A 25,709-nucleotide genomic window follows, 5' to 3' on the forward strand; every position below is an offset into this window, starting at 1 on the left:
CTTCCTTGCTAAATCTGCCCTTTTTTCATGTGTCTGTTTCTGTAGTTGGTTCAGGAGTGCAACAACAGTTTGACCAGTGAGAAGATAATTTATCAGCAGAACCAATTTTCCATTCCAGAAAACTGATACCATCCAAGATGACTGACTGGCACAGAAAACGTTGTTCGTTGCTCTGACAATGAGTCGAACACTGGGCAGACATTTCCATTTTGGTGCATTTCTGATCCTGCGTTAAGAATTGTGGCACCCATCCAGAAGATCGTTTTATAATCTCTGACTCCACTGTTGAAATGTGATACGGGCATTCAGACGACATGCATCAGCTTCAGGAATTTCTTGTAATTTCAGTTGGCAATTCTTCATGACCATTTTAAGCACTTTTGCAATAATTTCTGGGTAGTGTCACATCTTAGGCGACCACTATGCAGATCACCATCAAACTTGTCATGAGTAAATTTAAACTCATTTTTTCACTTTGCAACAGTTGAATTTGAAGGAAAAGCAGAGTCCCTTGCTTTCATACTACTATTTATGAAGTACATAATCACTGCTCAAATCTCAGTTCTTTCGTCATCACAAATCACTACACAGGAACAACAAAGAGATGTCTGCACCACAGATCTCTCCTCAGAGCACTGAACATCAGATGCTTACTCAAGAAGAATGACCTTTTAGTATATGGGAACCTCGTTTCACTAGTGCTGATAGCTGATGGTGATTCTGCATACTTTTAAAAGTGCCCTTGTATTTTGGTAAATGTTTCACAGATACAAGCTTTTATCTCCTCTTCCAGAGTTACCAAGTGACACTTTTTTATGTTGCTTTAGCACTACTTTTTAATTACTGTTGCACCTGTTTCCTGCATTCTGTTCAGAAGTATTCAGTAATTCTCCCAAGTCAGCAAAGTGTTCACAAGATCACTTTAATTTCTTTATTATTTTGACAGTATTCTCTTCCTAGCTGGGTGAGCATATTTTTAATTTCAATCTACTTTAGTCCAAGTTGGCATTCTTTTCTTGTTTGCAATCATATTCTTAATTTTTGGCTTCCGTCACTACTCATTTTCTTTTCATCCTTTTTGTACATGTTTACTGAATTAGATGTGATTTTTGCTGTGATAAAAGGAAAAATTATATTGAATTGTAATTGTTCCTCATTTTTATTTTTCCAGTATCTTTAATGAATTCAGATAATTATCCTAGCTTTTATCTTTGAGCTTATTTGACAATATGAGGTACATTAATAGATTTGTTGTCATTATTGCTTATGTCTGAATTGAATACACAACAGTTTTTGCTCATATCACCACTTAAATTTGAAATGGAACCGAAACAGTGTCCACTTCAGTACTTTAATTTGCTGTGAGGATGGTAAATGTGGTACAGCAGATTGTGTAAGTGATCTTAATCCACAATGAGAAATAGAAACAGCCACCCAGTAGAAACATGTGTTAAGGAAATGGGAAACAAAATGGGGAAGAAGGAAGTTGAGGACAAAGATAAATTTAAAAAAGATAGATAGACAGATAGATACATACATACAAGGACAAAGAAAGATGTATGAATGAAAGAATACACAGCCATAAATAAATGTATATGGATATGGAAAAGAAGAAAAGGCAGAGCTCAGTGGCAATGAAAGGAGGAGGATATATGAATATTTAAAATTATGAGTTAAATACTGAAGACAGAAGTGATAAATGGGACTAGGAAAAGACTGAGCCTTAATGAGCATCAGAAGACAATTTTGCGGGAGAAAGCATATGATGATTTTCAAACACTGATGCTGAGCTGTGGCATAACATGTCATATGACATGATATTTTCTTTATTTTGTCTGTTATGCTGATTGCAGAACTGGCAGACTGAATCTTGTACCTGTGCCCTTAATTGTATCTGGGTAGTAAGAGCATTGCCTGGAAATACATGAATCTGGGTTTGAGTCCTGCAACAGTTTTTTTTTTTTTTTTTTTTTTTTTAATTTCCCAAAACATTTCAGTTTGTCAAACACTCCACTTCAGAGCATAAAATTCATTCTAGGAACAACTCTTAGGCTGTGACTAAATCATCCTCTGCCATACCTTTTGTCTCCAGGATTAATTCAGCGGAATGTGGAATGTAGGAGAAAACTACCAGCAGACTGAAACTTTGAGCCAGGCTTATACCATTGTATAGCGGAGTCAGTTAACTGCTTCTATTCCATTGATGAATTTCTCCTTAAAAATGGTAGCCAGAACAAAGTGTAGTTGCATTAGAAGGACTAAAAAGAATGCTAACACTAATCAGGTATATATATCCTACAAACTGACTCATTCCACATCAATTTGATAAAAGAGTCATTCAAATGATCTATGTAACATGTACCTGATGACTAGCAGACCAGGCTATTCATTTATGTGACAGCACGTTTGAACATTTGTAGTGGGAAACTGCCAGAGATACCTGTAACATCAGCATGCAAATTTATATTACAGAAAATGCGACAAATCAAATTAACTTTTGTGACTCTTCTTTTATACACTCTTGATTCGAAAATGTATGGTATTACTAATGAAAGTAGCCTGATTCTAGAAGACTTCAGAATCATTTCAGTTTTCAGTAAGAAATGCCAGCCCTTCTCCCTACTTCATTCTGTGGGGAGAAGGGTAGGGGGGAAGTGGGAGGTGGGAGGTGGGGGGGGGGGGGAGAGGGAGAGGGAGAGGGAGAGGAGAGAGAGAGAGAGAGAGAGAGAGAGAGAGAGAGAGAGTAGGGGGAGGAAAGGAGGAATGTTCGGGGAACTGAATCTGTAGAAATAGATTTGAAGCTATGAAGATGGAATACCTGTAACATAAGATTCTGTACAGAATTTGCAACTGAGTTAGCCCCTCTCTTAGCCAGTACTGATTCCTAAAACAAAAGACTGTTCTCTGTGTTTGGAAGAAATATAGGCCACACCGGTCTACAAGCAGGGGAGCAAAAGGTGATCTACAAAACTCCCATGCAATGTCCTTGACATCCATTTGTTGTAGAATCATAGGAGATATTCTGAGATGAAAGATAATGAGATTTCTAAAACAGAGCGACCTCCTCCATGCCAACCAACATGGCTTCCAAAAAAAATTGCTTGTGTGAAACCCAACTCACACTTTTCTCACATACTGTATCCATGGATCAAGGCAGTCACGTAGATGCAGTATTTATTGACTTCCAAACACCATTGCTCATTTAAAAAAGTACAATCATGTGGTGGACCAAAAGAAATTTGTATCTGGAATGGGCTCTGAGAGAAGCAATGAAGATTATGGTGCCAATACTACTTGGCAAATTTTTGTAACAGTGATTTATTTTTAAAATTATACTGGGTTTCAGTGTTATATCTGGTATCATGACTGTGAACTTTTTTGACTTGTTTTCAAAGAGATTCAATTTTTTACTAATAAAATGTGTGGGAGAGAATACATATTGGGGAGCAAGTGTAAGTATTTCAACTGCCTCAACAGTCTGTAGCAAAGCATTGCTTACTCTACATATGATTATTATTATGGTTTTCTTGAACAATGAGTAAGCAGTTTTCCCAGAAAAGATTCCGTATGACATTACAGAGTGAAAACATTGTATTTTTCCTTTCGTGTCACAAGCAAAACAGAATGCTATGAAATAAATGACAGAAATATGCACTTCATCATCCAAGAGATGATACAGTGTTTCATTATCCTCACAAATACATTTCATTATTTTCTCCCACTATAGCTACAGCACAATAATGCTTGCACCTTCTTGGACAATACGTGAGTTTCTGTTTCTCTTTACAAGTCAGAACAGTATTCTGCAGGCTAGGAGCTGCCTGATACTAAAAGAAATGTTTTTGTGTGCTAGACTCATTATATGAGCTTGTGCCAACAATGTCCTTCAGCTGACGTGTGGTGCCATCCTGTACTGAAGCTCTCTCACTGAACCAACAAAAACATGTTTATTCTATGTGTTCTTAAGTGTTCATGGCCAAAGGTAATCCATATTATACTTCACAGGAAATCCATCATTATTTTAAGATGTAGCAAGAGCTGAAATAATGTAGGTCTGTATCACAACTACAATATTTGAAAAAATAAATAGAACTAAAATTTTGTAACAGATACCCTAACAGTGCTTTCTTGTGCACAGTCAAACAAATAAGGACTGTCATGAACAGTCATTAAAACATGTAACACTTATATGTGTGAATAACTAACTGAATTATTATCTTTAGCTCTTGAAACAAATATATAAATCTCTCAGTCATAGAAAATATTTGAGTATATTACTTTTTGTATATGTAGTATGTGAACAATATAAATTAATGTATCATATTTTGTAATATAGAATCTCCTGTACCACATACAAGTTGGAGAACATTCCATAAGATCAAATAAGATATAAGGGGCACAAGCTGTGTGGCGTCAGATGCTCTAAAAACATGGACAAACATGTTTGTGTACTGGCATTTTAGTAGGAGCAAAACAGATATTTCCAGACATACTCGAGTCAGTATCTTTAAAGCCTTACTCAAGCTAGCACCTACAGCTTGCCAGTTCCATAAGTTACAACCATCTGGTGTGGGCATAATCATCTGAAATAGAATATTTGTGGAGGGCATTTGAATAAACCATGGGTGGACACACTAATGGATCAGACCGCTTTGTGAAATTACTTGCTCGGTTTCTTAGGTAATGAAAGACTTTTGGTAGTTGTAAGAAACAGGTTTGTAGTTAATAAGGTGTATTTCACTATGTACCATTTTAACCATGCATTTCCCACCAAACAAAGTAAGTACAAAGGCATTTTGGTGAGAATGGAAGTATGTTTTTGACCTTATATGATGTGTGCTGTCAGGTTTGGTTTACAGTCCTATTTCAGTAGACAATAATCATAGCACTTGAGTGACAGCAGTAACTAATTATATATCAAGGCCAACCCCTGTGTTCTGTTCTGTCCTGTTTAGAACACTGATCAATTCTTAGAATGCATCATTGCAAAAAATACTAGCTTTTAAACAGATTACTGGTTCTCTATCACTGTTAAAATTTCCTTAAAGTTAATAACACAGTAATGTTAAAACATAATTGTATCTTTTTATGCTTCTATTAATAATAATATTTTGTTTCCCATGTATCTAACACTCTCTAGAGGATTGTCTTTCATCCATGATACCAGTTACATCTATATGTAAGTAAAAAAATAATTGTAAAAGAAATGTGTTGGCACAAAAATGAGTCTTTCTAGACAGCTTCCAGCATGTTTTAAATAGCATTCAAAATATTAACTCTTCCGCATATAGTGTCAGTTGCAGTAGAAGTCTGTGTGTACGTAAAAAGTTGATGACACAGAAACAAAAACAGGTGTTGGCGTTAGAGTCTCTAGACATTTTTCAGCATGTTAGACTGTTGTAACAGAACATTAGCAATTGTACATAGATTTTCAGTTTCAGTCACCTTCTGAGTGACAAGTAAATTATTAAAAATGTATTAAGATGTTTGACGATGACTTTCTGGCCAGTTCTCTGCATGTTAGATCGTAGTCACTATATTAAATGTTATACATAGATTTTTAGTTGCAAGAGATAACTTTAAGTAAAGAATAAGAACAGCCTTTAGACATACAGCTTTATGCATGTTATATTACTTATGTAAAAAAATCAGCTGTGTGTGATGATCTTTTAATTTCCAGTAGACATAGCATTTGAGAAACTGAGAGTACTGTACAAAGTTATTGCTAATTCAGTTGTTGGCACCAGAATAAAAGAACCAAAACAATTTAATGTCAGTGTTTTAATTTCAGAAGTTTAATATTTTTGGTTCTTCACCTTGAAATAATTTATTACAAACTCAAACAGTGTTAGTGGCAATTTATTTCCTGTGCTGTTATCTGTTTCTTTATAGCAGATAATTTCTTTTGTAGCCAGCATGTCTTAGATGTTTCAAGCTAAGTAATGCTTGTACACATGTTACTGCTATTTTAATTACCATTTTAAAAGACAAGAACAATATCTAAAATTATTCACAGGGAGTGGTTAGTAATGCAGTTATCATTTCTTATGATATTAGCCTAAGGAATATGAATATTTTAAAATTAAAAATTTCTTGTGTAAAATGTAATCAGTCAACTATATTATTTCGTGAACATTTAAATCTTTTTAATGACTCTGTGATTTATTATGATATAATGTACAGTTGTCCTCAACTTAAAAGGTCAGTTGAAACACTGCATGGTTTTACAGGGCAAAGTCTCACCGAACATGGTATGCTATTAGCTTTTTCCAACATTGGAAATGACTGACACAACAGGTTATAGGGAACCTAAAGCTTAATTTCACCCCAAATCACAAAACCACATCTATGATACAACTGTACTTTATCCTTAATTTTTCACTGGGAATCTGTTGGCATATTTTAGAAATACAATGATTTTGGAAACAAAGTAAAATTTTGATTTACAAAACTTTAAAACAACTTGATAGTGACTTCTCAAAGATACTTCAAGTTTTCAAACAATGGAAAATCCAGGATGGCCATATAGTGAGATGCTGAGTCGCAGGTAGGCACAACAAAAAGACAAATAAATAAAGCTCTCAGCCATTAAGGCCTTCGTCAACAGTAGATGTTGATACAGAAAAAAAAGAAACACACACACACACACACACACACACACACACACACACACACACACACACACATGCGACTCACACACATGACCGCAGTTTCAGACAACTGAAACCACACTTTCAGTTGCCTGAGACTGCAGTCCTGCATGGGAGTAGCGTTTTCACACATACATGCACACACCGTATTGTTGATGAAGGCCTTATTGGCCGAAAGCCTTATTTATTTGTGGCAGTCTTTTTGTTGTGCTTACCTGCGACTGAGCATCTCCGCTATACTGTGAGTAGCAACTTTTCTTTTCATAAGATCAATACTTCTGATTTTGTTCTTTACCTTTTTTGTTTTTGTTTCGTCACCTATTTTCTGTTATTCCTCTTGAGTTATGTTAAACATAAAGTGCACTTGTGAGATAAGTTTATTTATTATCATTTCCATTACTTGGCTACATGTAATCTTCTGTAACTATGACCTTGACCTGCTTCTCCAAACTACAGGTATTTATGTTGATCCTGTTTTATGCAACTTCACATAGTAAATTGGAAAAAACCCTCTTTCAATAACCAGTTAAATCAGTTCCTCATTGATTTAAAAAACAAAAAAACATGTAATTGTTGCATATGTGAAATAAAACCACATATTGCCTATATTTCACCTGTACTCATTCTGATGCCATAGTCAGAAACATTAGGCACAACATGCAAAAAGCACTAGAACTTCTCAATATATCATACTAAGACAGTCCTACTGTCACAGCATTTAATGAATGATACATGGCTGTTTCAGCTAATTCAGACATTTAAGCAGACCTGCATTCTGAATGGTGTGGATGTTAGGAAAGTTCTTTATTGCCAATGATCTCTTTTGTGTCAATCTTTCAATGTTTCAGAAATAATACAGAGGCAGCAGGAATGTTAAAATAGATTTTTTTGGGGGGCAAAAAATCTATTGAACCTTCCTGCTGCCTCTGTATTACTTTTTGTACTGCATTTTTTAGAGTAAAAAATCTATTGTAGCCTTCCCGCTGCCCTTAAAACCATGGCCATATCTACTTGGTTTCAAACTTCCCACTCCTATTGTTAATACATTCTTCCTCAATTTTACTGTTATGTGCTACACAGAAAATATAACATTGAATGTCAATTTATTTTCAGTTTTCAACATTTTTCCTCAGTTTATATGAATGTTACTAGTCCATTTTGTTGCTGAGATTTCTACATGTTCATCTTTTCCATTCCTTTCATTTCTTTGTGAGGTAATGGAGGAAAATAATGTATAAATTAGATTTTTTAAGAAAATAAAGTACCAGTAGACGTAATTTTTTGAAATATTGTTAGCAGATGAATTCACAACATGTGTCTATTCATCATTAAAGCTATACAGTACAAAAATTGTATCCATAACAGTTTCTCAGTTTTAGAATAGGTTCATAATTTGAGTTTTATGAGTAAAATATGTTAAAAATCCATTTTACCATTCTTGCACTGTGCAAGAAGACAGACAGACAGAGTGGGTGGGGGTGGGGGGGGGGGGGAGGGGGGAATGTCAGGATATTGCAATTCAATTTCATTGGCTTTATTTACAGCGCCAGAGCTCTCTGAAGTCAGATGCATGATGCATCTTTGATTGGTGTCAAGTGAGTAGTGGTGTAACAGACAGATATGAAAGCTATTGGTTTAAGTTAATATGAACTTGTTCTTGGCCTATATTAGATGTGACATGATCAATATAAGATGACATGCTTGTAAGTTACATAATTCAGGATGATGGACAAGGTATCACTCAGTCTCTGAGTTGTTGCTGTAGAGGACACATGGATATACGTGACTTCATACAGGACTGTCTTTGCAGTGCTCGTGACCAGGATCAAGCAAAGAATGCTGAAGATGTTCTCTTTGACATGTTCAAGAGTGAAGAAAATGACCTGCTTCCAATTGGAAAATTCCTTGCTGTAAGTACTGAAAACTTGGCATATTCTTCACCCATTTTGTTTTACATTTCTTAAAGAAGGCTTTTAGTGTTTATTTTTCACAGACAAAAATGAAAGAAAAATGCCACCACTTCTGTGACTCTTAAATATAAGTTTGTGTGTTGGTTTTTGCCAAAAATAATGATAAAGTGCATAGTGGGATACTATATGTTAGCAAGAATACGTTATTCTTATTGAAAATAAATTTAATTACACTATTTAACTTTTTATGGTTTACTCACATGTAAAGCACGCTAATTGTGTTTAACTTCACCATCTTAAATTTAATTTATACACACAAGACTATTCTTTTTCTCAGTTGAAACCACTGCTGATATTGGTTGTGGACTAAATATTAAAGTACAAGACATAATAACAGACATGTTTCAATTTCAGTTTGATGATATTGGAAAAGTTCTACTATTTCTCACTGTACACCGAATAATACACATCTGTGGAATTAAAGTATTTTGACTTGATTACCACAGGCCTCAGATAGCAACACTACACCTTTAGATGAATCTTTCACCTATTAGTGCAATGTACTCTGATATGAATAAACCGTGATGACATGTACAAACTACCCGCTACATGAGTGTTTGAACATAGGTTCTTGTCTTTTCCAATGTGATTCAATTGTTGGCATGAACTGCTTTAATATGGGTAATAAATAAATAACATAGACTTTAATATTGTTATCCATTTTCAGTAAACTGTACTGAATGCTACTGAGTTATAACAAAAAATAGTCCTGTACCAATTTAGCACCTAATTCTGCAACTGTTTCTTTCCTAAAGTTCAAGTACACCCAGTAAATAGTTTGAACTGAGCTGCTGTTTGTGTAGGTAATTTCATCTACAGCAGAGCAGTACCCCTAGCTGCCACTATTACCCAGTAAGATTACTGTGTGCATTGACAGTTAATTGTCTGGTAACAGACATATTATCAGATATCTACTCAAAGCAGCAAAAATAATTAACAGATGCTGAATAAACATCAGTTGGAGCAAACTTGACTGACGTACAACTTTTTTTTAAGAAATGGGGTACAAGTAAATAAGAATCAAATGAATCTGCAGTTGCGACTAAGGACTACTGGCAGCTGCAGAATGGAATGATGCCAATGAAAATTTGTGCCAGACCAGGACACAAACCTGATTTTCTGTGGGTGGTCGCCTTTCCATTTGGCTATCCATGCATGACTCATGGCCAAAACCAAACTTCCATATGTTGTCAGCCATGCGTCGACAACCTGAACTCATACATCCATTATGTTTTATTCCCATACAGGTCAGACATTGTACTTGAAAGTAGCTTGCCCAGTATTGGCAGATAAATATGATATTGCAGTGCTTGTGTTATTCTGATTACAGTGCATGCATGCCAGAAGGATCTTTGCATCGTAACCAGAATACACAGGCATCACAATATCATATTTATCTGTCGATACTGGGCAAGTGACATTCAACTACAATGTCTGACCTGTATAGGAAGATACGTAATGGATGTACAAGTTCAGGTTGTAGACGCATGGTTGATGATGTATGAAAGTTTGGGTCCAGCCATGAGTTGTTCATGGATAGCCAAATGGCAAGGCGACCGCTTGTGCTAAGAGGGAAATCAAGGTTCAAGTCCCGGTCCAGCACAAATTTTCGTTGTTGTCATTCCATTCTACAATGACAGTAGTCCTTATTCACAAATTCATTTGATGTATTTCATAATGGCTGTGGTCACTGCAATGCCTGTTCCTTTGGACATGCATTCATCATAATCAGAATACACAGCATGCATGCATGTCCAAAGAAACTTCGCATTGTAAGCAGAATACATGGCCACTGCAATATCGTATAAATAAGATAGAAGTAAGTGAGAGGTACAATAGTGTTATATGTGGTACAGGGTGGAGGGAGAAAATCACACAAACTGTAAGAAAACCTTAGTAAATAACATTATTGCTTCTGAGATTCAGCTCTGTTTTGTTAACTTGAGTTAACTCAGTCCCAGTTGTGGTTTGGTATATAAAAACTTATTTTTTCCTCTCATATGTTAGTATCATCATATATGTGACATACTATGGTTTTAATTTTTATGTGTACTGTCAACAAATTTTGCTCACATCACTGAAATCTGGTAATGAATAATACACGCCTTTTTAAAAATAAGATTTTGCATTGCAAATGACACTATTCATTAACAGGTTTGAAAAAGACACCATTTTCTTCTATATATGTGTGTTATTAATCCATACTTAAAGCTGCAGCACCTCGCAAAAAATGACTTTTAAATTTAATTAAGTTTTTTTATGTCGGGATGGATAATAGGATAAAACAGAATGAATATGTTGGTAATATAACATAGAAACTTAAAGATAGTTGTACATAGAGGACTTTCTCAAATCCTTTCTCAATCTCTCATTGTGTTCAAGAGTGTAACCAGGATTGGACTTGAGTTAAGGGTTGGCGAATAACGGAACAGTTTTGAGATTTCACAATGAATGGTTCTAGGAACACTAGCTGATAGCAGGTATTCTTTACCTATTTCGCCTTTTTGCAAAATGAAATTGAATTGATGCATTTGTCTATGTTGTGGAGCAGGATTTGTGTTCAGTTTGTGAATATCACAATTGTGTTGATCTATATATGATAATGCTAGCCTATTTTGTATACCTCCATGCCCTGTTCCCATGCAGGATGATTTTCTGTGATAATCCAGTTATGACCAGTAAAAATATTTATTCAGCAATTCTCCCAGCGCTTAGTGCAGGTACTCGGGGTAATGGAACACACCCATGTGCTGACGTTGACAGAGGACAAATGTAAACATAAGTAGAATGCACACCCATCATTCCATCAACCATCGTCAGTTGAAGAGTTGTGTGAGTAGAATGTACACAAACGAAGAGAAGGTAGAAATGCTACTCATCTATGGGGAATGTAAGTTGGCAGAACAGTAACTGCAATACTGTTTTCTTATGTATGGGTACATTTAGAACAGTAGTTTAGTCCTTTTAAATACTGTTGTATAGAGTAGGCATACAGGAAAGGCTGTCCTTCCTACAAATTGCATCGACATAATGTTTCTTTTATTGTTGTTGTTGAAGGTAAGCGAAATGCTATGCAGGCAGTGGAACTGTACAGAGAGTGATATCTTGGCAAGAACCCACCTTCCCGACAGATGTTTTCTCATGTTGTTGTGATGCTTCAGGAAATGGGAAGTTTCAACCCACGACGACACAATTGTCGTAGCACTCGCACTGACGAAGCTGCCGAAGTTACTGTTCTCACTTCCATTGCTATGAATCCACATGGGAGCACAGAAGAGCTTGAACACGAGATTGGCATTCTTAAAACCAGTGTACATCATATTCTTACACGTCGCCAGTTCCATCCTTACCATGTACATCTACATCAAGAATTGCATGGGAATGGTTTCCAGAATCATCTACAGTTCTCTCAGTGGGCACAGCAGCAAATCCTCGCCAACCCAAACTTCTTCTCCAATATTCTATTTACTGATGAATGTTCTTTCTCAAACAAAGGACAGGTAAATACAAGGACAACCCACAATGGCTTAGACAGGTGGAACATCAGCGTCAATGGAGAGTTAACGTCTGGTGTGGGATGCTTGGTACTACAATTGTTGGCCCTTATTTCATCAATGGTAGTCTAAATGGCACAGTGTATGCCAACTTCCTTAGACAAATTCTTCCTCCTCTTCTGTATGAAGTGCCGCTAAGAACCAGAATGCTTATGTGGTATCAACACGATGGCTGTCCAACACATAATGCCTCGCGTGCATGTCGTGTTCTGAACTGAAGGTATCCTGCCAGGTCTCCTGATTTAAATCCTCTTTGGGGATGCAATAAAGACGTTGTCTATCGCAATATTCCAACAACTCTGGAGGACATGCAGGAACGTATCATTCTTGCCTGTAATTCTCTTCAGCAGGCAACACTGGAAGCAGTAAATAATTCTTTCATCCAATGAGTGCACCAGTGTATTGGTGTTCTGTGTCACCACTTTCAGCACCTTTTAATGTTCTACTCCTGGAAAATGATGCAGGAGAGTCAAAGTCAATTTTTTGTTATAATTTTACTTGGTTTTCACTTGTTTTCTGACAACTCCAGCAAATGGACGAGTTTGTGCTCCTTGGCTCCAAGTCAATGTTGTGTTATGTAATTAATAACACTGTTTTTCAGTGAATGGTAAACTGTGATACATTTTTGAATATGTCTTTAGGAGAGGAAATGAATTCCAAATAAGAAATACAGGGTTCCATTTAAAAAAGTCATACCGCTGTTCATATCTTCATAAAAAACAAAGCTACAATGAAGGCAGTCATGCTGATTGATGTCCCCCTGATGGCTAAAGAACATATGCTTGAAACATTTTGTAATTTGCATATGGAAAAATAGTTATTTAGTGTGGTCAAGATAAATGGGACACCCTGTATATACACTTTACGTCAATGTTAACCACTCCCTGTCCTATTCCACTGATATTCCACTCAAAAGATTATATGACATCATTCATAACTTCATGATATAAATAAAATAGAAAGAAACATTCCACATGGGAAAAATATATTAAAAACAAAGATTCCATGACTTACCAAACGGGAAAGCGCTGGTAGATAGGCACAATAAAAAACACACAAACACACACACAAAATTTCGAGCTTTCGCAACCCCCGGTTGCTTCGTCAGGAAAGAGGGAAGGAGAGGGAAAGATGAAAGGATGTGGGTTTTAAGGGAGAGGGTAAGGAGTCATTCCAATCCCGGGAGTGGAAAGACTTACCTTGGGGGAAAAAAGGACAGGTATACACTCGCGCGCACACACACACACACATATCCATCCACACATATACAGACACAAGCAGACATATTTCAAGGCAAAGAGTTTGGGCAGAGATGTCAGTCGAGGCGGAATTGCAGAGGCAAAGATGTTGTTGAATGACAGGTGAGGTATGAGTGGCGGCAACTTGAAATTAGCGGAGATTGAGGCCTGGTGGATAACGGGAAGAGAGGATATATTGAAGGGCAAGTTCCCATCTCCAGAGTTCGGATAGGTTGGTGTTAGTGGGAAGTATCCAGATAACCCGGACGGTGTAAAACTGTGCCAAGATGTGCTGGCCCTGCACCAAGGCATGTTTAGCCACAGGGTGATCCTCATTACCAACAAACACTGTGTGCCTGTGTCCATTCATGCAAATGGACAGTTTGTTGCTGGTCGTTCCCACATAGAAAGCGTCACAGTGTAGGCAGGTCAGCTGGTAAATCACGTGGGTGCTTTCACACGTGGCTCTGCCTTTGATTGTGTACACCTTCCGGGTTACAGGACTGGAGTTGGTGGTGGTGGGAGGGTGCATGGGACAGGTTTTACACCGGGGGCGGTTACAAGGGTAGGAGCCAGAGGGTAGGGAAGGTGGTTTTGGGGATTTCATAGGGATGAACCAAGAGGTTGCGAAGATTAGGTGGATGGCGGAAAGACACTCTTGGTGGAGTGGGGAGGATTTCATAAAGGATGGATCTCATTTCGGGGCAGGATTTGAGGAAGTCGTATCCCTGCTGGAGAGCCACATTCAGAGTCTGATCCAGTCCCGGGAAGTATCCTGTCACAAGTGGGGCACTTTTGTGGTTCTTCTGTGAGAGGTTCTGGGTTTGAGGGGATGAGGAAGTGGCTCTGGTAATTTGCTCCTGTACCAGGTCGGGAGGATAGTTGTGGGATGTGAAAGCTGTTTTCAGGTTGTTGGTGTAGTGGTTCAGGGATTCAGGACTGGAGCAGATTCATTTGCCACGAAGGCCTAGGCTGTAGGGAAGGGACCGTTTGATATGGAATGGGTGGCAGCTGTCATAATGGAGGTACTGTTGCTTGTTGGTGGGTTTGATGTTGACGGATGTGTGAAGCTGGCCATTGGACAGATGGAGGTCAACGTCAAGGAAAGTGGCATGGGATTTGGAGTAGGACCAGGTGAATCTGATGGAACGAAAGGAGTTGAGGTTGGAGAGGAAATTCTGGAGTTCTTCTTCACTGTGAGTCCAGATCATGAAGATGTCATCAATAAATCTGTACCAAACTTTGGGTTGGCAGGCTTGGGTTACCAAGAAGGCTTCCTCTAAGCGACCCATAAATAGGTTGGCATACGAGGGGGCCATCCTGGTACCCATGGCTGTTCCCTTTAATTGTTGGTATGTCTGGCCTTCAAAAGTGAAGAAGTTGTGAGCCAGGATGAAGCTGGCTAAGGTGATGAGGAAAGAGGTTTTAGGTAGGGTGGCAGGTGATCAGCGTGAAAGGAAGTGCTCCATTGCAGCGAGGCCCTGGACATGTGGGATATTTGTGTATAGGGAAGTGGCATCAATGGTTACAAGGATGGTTTCTGGGGGTAACAGACCGGGTAAGAATTCCAGGCATTCGAGAAAGTGGTTGGTGTCTTTGATGAAGGATGGGAGACTGCATGTAATGGGTTGAAGGTGTTGATCTACGTAGGCAGAGATACGTTCTGTGGGGGCTTGGTAACCAGCTAGAATGGGGCGGCCGGGATGTTTGGGTTTGTGAATTTTAGGAAGTAGGTAGAAGGTAGGAGTGCGAGGTGTCGGTGGGGTCAGGAGGTTGATGGAGTCAGGTGAAAGGTTTTGTAGGGGGCCTAAGGTTCTGAGGATTCCTTGAAGCTCCGCCTGGACATCAGGAATGGGATTACCTTGGCAAACTTTGTATGTAGTGTTGTCTGAAAGCTGATGCAGTCCCTCAGCCACACACTCCCGACGATCAAGTACCATGGTCGTGGAACCCTTGTCAGCCGGAAGAATGATGATGGATCGGTCAGCTTTCAGACCAGGGTGGGCTTCAGCTGTGGTGATGTTGGGAGTAGGATTAAGGTTTTTCAAGAAAGATTGAGAGGCAAGGCTGGAAGTGAGAAATTCCTGGAAGGTTTGGAGACGGTGATTTTGAGGAAGAGGAGGTGGGTCCCGCTGTGATGGAGGACGGAACTGTTCCAGGCAGCGTTCAATTTGGATAGCGTCTTGGAGAGTTGGATCATTAGGAGTGGGATCAGGGTTATTTTTCTTTGTGGCAAAGTGATATTTCCAGCAGAGACTACGAGTGTAGGACAGTAAATCTTTGACAAGGGCAGTTTGGTTGAATCTGGGGCTGAAGGTGAGGCCTTTGGATAGGACAGAGGTTTCGGCTTGGGAGAGAGGTTTGGAGGAAAGGTTAACTACTGAATTGGGGTGTTGTGGTTCCACATTGTGTTGGCTAGAATTTTGAGGTGTTGGGGGGAGTGGAGCTGGAAGTGGGAGATTGAGTAGATGGGAGAGACTGGGTCTGTGTGCAATGAGAGGAGGTTGAGGTTTGTTGGAAAGGTTGTGGAGGGTGAGTGAGTTGCCTTTCCGGAGGTGGGAAACCAGGAGATTGGATAGTTTTTTTGAGGTGGAGGGTCCACAACCTTAGTGACATATGATGTAGTACATATAAATTTATTGGCAAAATGCAACATATGAGATAATAATAATAATTCCATGTGGCTTAACTGTCTGGTGCAAGTCTTTCAGTTGAACACCACTTCAGTGACTTGCATGTACCTAACCTACAGTTTGATGTGGAATCTAAACCACATGTCATTCCTGGTAAATCTTCATATCATTGAAAGGAGTTGGCTGGGTTAAAGGCTGACTAAAATGTCTGGGATTCAGTGCTGTGACTATTCAATTTCCAGGCACCTCTAGACCACAAGGCCCAACAATGCATGAGATGCATGAGAGAAATACACATGCCCAGAACTTCTCAGGGTAGCTTGCAAGAGACTATTCTTTATACTAAATGTTTGGGACAGAGGGCACTGGTCATGTGACTTGCAGTTTATTGTTGTCCAAAATCACAGTTTTCTTTGTCCATATAGAAGCCCAATTTTGTAGTGCTCTCCTTGCATCTTCCTGCATATGATCATAGCCTAGCCAGCATCTTCAACATAAGTCAGGTTTCATTGTATCCACTACAATTGGACCTGGTGGTAAAGCACATGCATGGAAACCAAGAAGTCGAAAGATTGAATTCTGGTTGAACCATGGAAAATTTTCAGTGTGCCTTTAATGTAACCTTCACTTTTCAATTATGTGAAGATTCATCAGGAACAAAGTATGGTTCCATTTCCATGTTAGAGTGTAGGTCCGTTTTCCACAGTAGGATTGCTGGGGGAGTTAGAGGCACACAACTTGCCAAAGATACATCAAACTGAAAGACTGCATTGGTCTACTGAGCAATATGAAATTATTATTATTATTGTTATTATTGTGTCCACTGGGTAGCTGTGTCACTGCAGTCAGCCATCAATGGAAGTGCCATTCCTTCTCCACACTTGTAATATTGCACACTCAGATGATATGGCAAGCTTCTTAAATGATTCCAAAATGCTGTTCTGGAAAATGAGCTGTTACTGAGGAGGAATATGTCTATGCAACAACAGGGTACTGTTCATTTTTTACTCTAATTCTTTGCTTACTGTTAGCTGCTTCTCTTTGTACAAGGAGAAGTGGTTACACTCTTTGAGAGGTCATGTGGTTTTATTTGATTCAAAAATCAAGTTAAATGAACAACAGAATTAGCAGTGTGAACAAAATACTGGCCCCGTGTTTTGAAATTTTCTAATGTTGACTGGGAGTCTGCTGTAAAGTTTAACATCAATTTGGCTCACAGTCTTTGTGTTAGTTCTTTTTGTTCTTTGCATTGCTGTGCTATTTTTGATATTGTAACTATGAAAGTTAGCATTTTTCTGAAAATAAAACATATTTGTGTGTGATCATTTCAATTCTAATAATTTACATATGTGTGCTAATATGTATATTAAGCTGTGTCTACAGTGGAACATTGCTCCAGGATGCTTAACGTTTTGGTTACTCATTATAGCCATTTTTCTGCTTCACTGCAACAATGATATATATTTACACATTTGATAAAAAAAACTGACAGATGTTATTTTGTACAGTTTTACTTGAAAATCTGTCAACTTGTCACTTACTCTGAGTCACTTAAAAACATTTGCAAAGAGTATGGCATCCATCCCATAAAAAGTTCTGAGTCATGAGTCTATATTTAGTTATGTGGATCTGTGTTATTACGGAAGAAGCATTGTTGTTGTTGTTGTTGTTGTGGTCTTCAGTCCTGAGACTGGTTTGATGCAGCTCTCCATGCTACTCTATCCTGTGCAAGCTTCTTCATCTCCCAGTATCTACTGCAACCTACATCCTTCTGAATCTGCTTAGTGTAGTCATCTCTTGGTCTCCCTCTACGATTTTTACCGTCCACGCTGCCCTCCAATGCTAAATTGGTGATCCCTTGATGCCTCAAAACATGTCCTACCAACCGATCCCTTCTTCTAGTCAAGTTGTGCCACAAACATCTCTTCTCCCCAATCCTATTCAATACCTCCTCATTAGTTACGTGATCTACCCACCTTATCTTCAGCATTCTTCTGTAGCACCACATTTCGAAAGCTTCTATTCTCTTCTTGTCCAAACTAGTTATCGTCCATGTTTCACTTCCATACATGGCTACACTCCATACAAGTACTTTCAGAAACGACTTCCTGACACTTAAATCTATACTCGATGTTAACAAATTCCTCTTCTTGAGAAACGCTTTCCTTGCCATTGCCAGTCTACATTTTATATCCTCTCTACTTCGACCATCATCGGTTATTTTACTCCCTAAATAGCAAAACTCCTTTACTACTTTAAGTGTCTCATTTCCTAATCTAATTCCCTCAGCATCACGCGACTTAATTTGACTACATTCCATTATCCTCGTTTTGCATTAATCTTACATTTAATGTGCGGGTACAGTAACATCTCCACTTATTCTGTAATATAAAACAACTTATACTTATTGCTTGTTTTATTTAATTGGATAGATAAAAGAATCTACTCGCCAAATGGTGGCAGTACACACACACATAAAAGACTGTTGTGACTGGCAAGCTTCAGTCTGACTGAATCAGTCTTTCCTTCTCATCCTGTATGGTATCCCTCCCTTGAGCAACGGTTCTGGATGACTATCCCAAAATTTACCTCTTTTCTTAGACCTCTCCGTCCTTTTCCTTCACTCTTCATCCTTCCCCTTCAAACCCTTCTGCCTGAAGAAGGAGCCACTGGCTCCAAAATCTTGCCAATTACAACAGTTCTTTGTGTGTGTGTTCTGCCGCCACTTGGTGAGTAGCTTCTTTATTTATCCAATTAAATAACTTTATCAATAACTGATTGTTGTTATTGCTTGTTTTGTAAGAAAGACAATTATAAATGATTGCATGGTGAAAGACAGATATAATGATACACTGAGGTGAAAAAAGTCATAGGATACCTCCTGATATGAAGGACCTCCCGGACCTCCTTTTCCCCAGAGTAATGCAGCAACTTGAAGTGTCATGTACTCAACGAGCCACTGGATCTCTCTTGCAGAAATATGGAGCTATGCTGCCTCTATATTGCAATATTGTTGGCAGCATGGGATTTTTGTGCACTGTTTCAAGGGATTCATGTTGGGCAATCTGAGTGGCCAAATCATTCATTTGAATTGTCCAGAATGTTTTTCAAATCAATCGTGGCCCAGTAATATGGCTCTGTCATCCATAAAAATTCCATGGTTTTTTGGGAACATGGAGTCATGAATGACCACAAATGATGTCAAAGTCCTAAATATAACTGAGGATCTAGTCCATTCCATGTAAACACAGCCTACACCATTATGGAGCCACCACCAGTTTGAACAGTGCTTTGTTGACAAGTTGGGTCTATGGCTCTGTGCCACACTCAAACCCTACTGCCATGCTCGAACCTCAGCATCAACTCTTACCAACTGAAATCAGGACTCATATGACTAGGCCACGGATTTCCAGTCATCTAGGATCCCACCAATATGGTCACAAGCCCAGGAGAGGCACTGCAGGCAAAGTCGTGCTCTTAACAAAGGCTCTCATGATGGGTCATTTGCTGCCATAGCCCATTAATTCCAAATATTGCCACAATATTCTAACAGCTATATTCACCATACATCCCACATTGATTTGCGTGGTTATTTCTCGCAGTGTTGCTTGTCTGTTAGCACTGACAACTCTATGCAAATGCCACCGCTCTTGGTCTTTAAGTGAAGGCCATCGGCCACTGCATTATTGTTGTGAGAGGTAATGCCTGAAATTTGGTGTTCTCAGCACACTTTGATACTGTGGATCTCAGAATATTGAATTCTCTAACAATTTCAAAAATTGAATGTTCCATGCACCTAGCTCCAACTACAATTCAGCACCCAAAGAGTGTTAATTCCCATTGTGCAGCCATAATCATGTTGGAAACCTTTTCACATGAATCACCTGAGTACAAACAACAGCCCCAGCAAATCACTATGTATGTGATATAGACACCATGTGTACATGTGCATATCGCTATCCCATGACTTTTGTCACCTCAGTATAAAATACAAAGCAATAACCAAACAAATTAAAGAAATCTCAAACATTCAAAAATTTGTAGGCACTGCGAAGTACAGGCTTGCGGAAGACTGATCCTCGACTATCAGAGCTTATGGATAACTTGAAACAAGTACACAGGAAATCAGGAATGGAAGGAGGATCACCAGAAACTTTAAAACTTGACAGAGAGACTTTTAGGAGGTATGAAATCATCAGATTTACAGTATTATAGAAAACAGAAATTAAGGGAGATATATATGAATGAATGCGTTGTAGGCACTTTATCTTAAATTATTACTTTTTTGCAGTGTCATCTCGGCAAACATAGTGCTTATTTCAAGAGCTTTCAGGCATCAGTTTGTTATACCAGATTTTCAAGGATATACAAAATACATTGAAGATTTTTACTGGAAATGCAAAACAAACACAGAAGGGAAGGTAAGCTCATGTCAGATAAGTTAAATGAGTTCTCAATTAGTATGACGTGTATACTTCTGTCCCGCTCATCAAGGTTTTTTTGAAAAATGCAAGGGAATTGGCGAAAATGGCCTTATGTTTCATTGTGGTAATGACTATAAATAAGAGAAAAATCATGTTGAGGGTTGTATTAGCTACTGCATCCTTTGGCTTTCTTAATGTGCTTTTAGAAGTACAAATTATTGTGAACTAAGAAGCTGAAAAGATATGAGTTGTACAAATGATTTGCAGCTGCATATAAGCATTCAATTCTCTTCCCTTCATTATAGTTTGCATGTTCTACCTGGACCCAAGATCCATATTACTCTTACACTCTTAATTGTATCTATAATTGATGTAACACTCCTTGTGTACACACAGCTCTTGTTTTGTGTGTACCGTACTTATGTTTATCTCACTTCACAAAATTGTCAGAAACAACATTAAAATTTGTGATGTAATGTGGTCTGATCACTATGATTTTTTGAAGATGTAGTAGCATTGATTGCAATTTTATAAAGAAATTATGTTGAAAAATTAATGTCAAAATATAGTTAGTTATGTGTTCAGTGAATCATAAATGTGGCTTTTCGCCATGATATTCTCTCTCTCCCTCTCTTAAAAACACACACACACACACACTCATATTACAATACATTTAGAAACTCTTCTGTGGAGCAGAAAGAGTTGTCAAGTAGATGTGGTTTCAGTTTGTGTTTGAGGTTAATTTTATTAAATGTCAATGATAGAAAGTTTGCTATCACCTTAGAAGCAAACAATAAGTAGGCTGCAGAAAATTAGGTCCATGGTTTTTTTTCAGCTTTTGAATCAAACATTTGTTATCAGATACCAGGAATGAGTGTGGAATGACATACAGTAAGATCAGTTCTACAATAAGATCAGTTGTACAGTAAGTTCTGTGTGCATCACTCTCTCAGTTATTGGAAAAATAATGCTTAATGTAAAAGTTAAAATAAATGTCACTTCTGTTAATTATACATTTTATAACATTAGACATTGCATCTGCGGGATATGCATTACCAATTTTATATTATACATAATGTGCAATTTGTCAGAAATATAGGCACATTTAGGTGTGTTACTTCTAAAATGATAAAATTGTCGTGCTTGGATATGTAGAACAAGATTTATCAAAAATTTTCATACCTAGATGCCTAGGACATGATTTATGAAAGACTCGAATGAATTAAAAGTGTCAGGACTAAGTACTTATTTCTCTTATTGAGGATGAATAAATTTGTGACTGTGAGTGTAAGGAAATCCCACAGCCACTGGTTCCATGCTAGGCTTCACCTCCATGTTAAAACAAGAGCTTACATATTTCTGCAGAACATCCAACAAATTGAGCACATGCTGCCAGAATTGCTGTTATGGAAAAAACAATAAATTACTTCCTATTTGATGAAGAAAATAAGGAAGTGCTACCCTTTCTTATTAAATTGATGATAAATATCTTTATATAGAAATGGGCATGTGTTGTAACAAATTTTCTATTTGTTAGAGGATGTCTACAATAATGACAAACAGAAATAACTTCTCTTGCTTTTAATGCTGTTTTGACTTCCTTCGTGTCATTTCCACACCTTAGTGAAGTAAGTTTTTTGAACACTGGAAACACAACAAAGACCAAGCTAAAACAAAAAGAATGTGCAAAAGCTACTGAACACTTAGATTATCTTATTTTTGGAAAGCATTTGACACTGTGCTCCACTGCAGGCTGTTAATGAAGGTCCAAGCATATGGCAAAGGTTCCCACATTTGACTGGCTTCTGGCTTGAAGACTTCTTAAGCAGTAGAACCCAGACTTCTTAAGCAGTATGTTGGCCTTGACAGCGAGTGTTCATCAGAGACAAGGGTATTGTCAGGAGTGCCTGAAGGAAATGTGATTGGATCCCTCTTGTTCTCAATATACAATAAATTACTTGACATAGTGTGAGCTGTGTCTTACAATTGTTTGCTGATGACTCTGTGGTATACAGGAAAGTATCATTGTTGAGTGACTGTGACTGGAGAAGGATACAACAGTTACAAAAAGGATGGACTGCTACTCACTAAAAAGATGAGACACTGCAGACAGTTGCAACAAACACATGGTTACACACTGAGCTTTGGGCCAGAGCCTTCTTCAGGAAAGAAAGGAAAACACACACCTTCACACAAGAAGGCAACCTTCATGCACACATGACCACTATCTCTGACTGCTCTGGCCAGACTGCAACTGTTGCACTGAATGAAAGCAGCAGTCAGGGAAGGGGGAGGGATCACAGGGTACAGGTGAGCACAGGGGGTGGGGGAGTGGGGGGAGGGGGGTTGGGGGGAGAGCACTGTCTGTCACAGACAGTGGTTCAGGCCAAGATAATATCAGAAGCAGAGAATATGTCATAAGGATAACTTCCATCTACACAGTTCCGAAAATCTGGTGGTGGAGTGGAGGATCCAGATAGCATGGCTTGTGAAGAAGCCATTAAAATAAAGCATGTTGTGTTCTGCTGCATGTTGTGCCACAGGGTAGTCTCCTTTGCTCTTGGATATAGTATGTGGGTGGCTATTCATCCTGGTGGCAGCTGGTTGGTGGTAATATTAATATAAAAAGCTGTGCTTTGATTGCAGAAGAGCTGATATATAGCATGACTGCTTTCACAGGTGGCCCAGCCTCTGATGGGATAGGATAATCCTGTGACAGAATTGGAATAGGGAGTGCTGGGTGGGTGGATTGGGCAGGTCTTACTCCTCAGTCTTCCACAGGGTTATGATCCCTGTGGCAAAATGCTGGGATTAGAGTGGCATAGGGATGGACGAGGATGTTGTGGAAGTTACATATAATGTCCCTCATTTCAGGGCATGATGAAGAATGTGATTCAGTTGTTCTAGTCCAGGGTGGTATTGGGTGACAAAGGGGCACTCCTCTTCGTGGGATTGGTGAGAGGATTAGGGGAGGGGGAGGGGTATGACACAGGAACTCTATTTCTAGACTAATTCTGTGCGATAGTGTCTGCCTGTGAAGGCCTTTGTGAGTGAGACCTTTAGCATGTTGGGCAAGGGAGTTCTTGCTACAGCAGATACACCATCCCCAAGTAACTAGGCTGTATGGGAGGGATTTTTGGTGTGAAAGGGATAGCAGCTGTTGAAATGCAGGCACTGTTGGTGCTTGGTGGGTTTAATGTGGACAGAAGTTGACGTCCAGCAAGGTGACATGCCAGGTTGAGGGGGACCGGGTGAAACAGACAAGAGAGAAGGTGTTGAAGGTGTGAAGGAATGAGGACGGGGTGTCTTGGCCCTGAGTCCAGATCATGAAGATCTCAACAATGAACCTGAGGGGTTTGAGGTTTTGAGAGGCTAGGAAGGTTTCCTCTAGATGGCCATAAGCAGGTTGACATGGGAGTGTGCCATGGAGGTGCCCATGGCTGTGCTGAGGATTTGTTTGTATACATTCCGTTCAAAGGAGAAGCAGTGGTATATTAGGATAAAGATAGTACGGTATATATAGCATGAAGTTGTGGGCATGGAATCAGAGGAACATTGGGAGAGGTAGTGTTCCATAGTGGCAAGACCATGGGCATGAGGGTTGTTGGTGTGTAGGTAGTCTGTCAACAGTGACGAGTAGGGATTCTGGAGGTAAAGGGATGGGAGTGGTGGAGAATGGGTGAAGGAAGTGGTTGATTTGGTTGAAGGTGCTGGTCAAAGTGGGAAAAAATCTTTCAATGGAGGTGCAATAATCAGCTACAATGAGGCATCCAGGATTTTCACGTTTGTGGATTTTGGGGAGCATGTAGAACGTCAGCATGCAGGTGTCGTAAGTGTTAGAAGGGAAAGGGATTCAGGGTAGAGGTTCTGGAAAGGGCCTAAAGCTTTAAGCAGGGACTGTAGGTTATGTTGGACATCAGGGGTGGGATCCAGGATGGAATTGCTCTGTCAGAGTTTTCAGGTGGAGGAGTCAGACAATTGTCTGAGGCCTTCTGCCAGGGAGTCACTGTGATTCATAATGACTGTGGTAGAACCCTTGTCTGCAAGTAGAATTATTAGGTGAGCATCTCTTTTGAGGCTGTGAATGGCAATTCTTCCTTCTGCTGAAAGTTTAGTGTTCTTAGGAAGGGACTTGGGGAAGGATAGTGAGGTCAGGTTGGAGGCAAAGAATTTTGGGAAGGTGACCAGGGAGTGGTTAGGTGGGAGAGGAGGAGGTTCACAGTTGGAAGGTGGAATGAACTCGGAGAGGCAGGGTTCAATTCTGAGATTAGATTGGCTTTGGATGGAGGAATTGGTGGCAAAGAAGTGTTTACATTGCAGAGATTGGAAGGAGAATAAGTCTTTGACAAGTTCAGCTTGGTTAAATTTGATTGTAGGGTTGAAAGTGAGGCCTTTGGATAGGACTGAAACTTCTGTGGGGCTGAGAATTTTGGGGGGAATGTTATCATTTTGTTCAGGGATTGTTTCAGCTCTGGATTTAGTGAAATGTTGGTAGGGAATTTTGCAGGATGTGGCAAGTTGAAAAGGTCTACCAGGCAGGGTCTGGGGCTATGAGAGATTGGTGAGGAGAAACACTGTGGGTAGGATAAGGGTTGATAGGACATCGAGGCGGCAGTAGGATGTCAGCATGTTGGATAACGTATGGAGATGGTGTCTGGAATGCTCTTCCAGTTGCTGGAGAGCAAGGGATTCAGTTTCAGAGATGTGATGTATGTAGTAGGGATTTCACAGTAGTGGCATCTTGTGAAGGGAGTGGAGATGGTGCTGATATGACTGTGTCATGGAAGTGTGTTTTTGCAGTACCAGGTTTGTGTGGGTCAGGGACTGGCAGAATCTGAAAAGGAGAAGGTCATTCTGAAAGGAAGGGAGGGATCCAGGGAAAGGAATGTTTTTGGTTAGGCCATTTGGAGGGATTACATGGTTTAGGCAGCATTTAAGGTACAGGTTATGGGACTGGGTTTTAGCCAGGGAAAGGGATACTTTTCTGAACTGCTGCAGAAAGTTGGAGCAAGGATTCATTCTTGCATGGTCATCACCATATGCTGATCCATACGTGCCAATGATGTCTGTATTTGTGTACACTTATGTTGTAATGTACGAGAAAACAATTGTGGAATTAACATTAATAAACAGTTATGAGCTATCAAGTGCATAGTGATAATTTGAACAGTTAATGCAAGTGAGCAATGAAGTGAGTTTAATGTCAATAAAAGCAATAATTTGAGTCACATATCAACATC

General features: G+C 39.1%; 1 protein-coding gene across 2 annotated transcripts in view; it reads left to right on the forward strand.

Annotated features, from left to right (window-relative positions):
* LOC126180548 (glutaminase liver isoform, mitochondrial-like) overlaps positions 1-25,709 on the forward strand; it is a 119,277-nt gene that overhangs the window by 28,795 nt on the left and 64,773 nt on the right. Inside the window, exons 3-6 of one of the 2 annotated variants that reach the window (XM_049924703.1) lie at positions 5,141-5,179; positions 8,461-8,560; positions 20,090-20,229; positions 20,337-20,466. In XM_049924703.1, coding sequence (XP_049780660.1) covers positions 5,141-5,179; positions 8,461-8,560; positions 20,090-20,229; positions 20,337-20,466 — 409 coding nt within the window. The remainder of the gene's footprint in view (positions 1-5,140; positions 5,180-8,460; positions 8,561-20,089; positions 20,230-20,336; positions 20,467-25,709) is intronic. The other variant, XM_049924704.1, reaches the window with a different exon arrangement.

Source organism: Schistocerca cancellata, chromosome 1 (assembly GCF_023864275.1).
Source record: "Schistocerca cancellata isolate TAMUIC-IGC-003103 chromosome 1, iqSchCanc2.1, whole genome shotgun sequence".
In the NCBI taxonomy this organism is placed as follows: domain Eukaryota; kingdom Metazoa; phylum Arthropoda; class Insecta; order Orthoptera; family Acrididae; genus Schistocerca; species Schistocerca cancellata.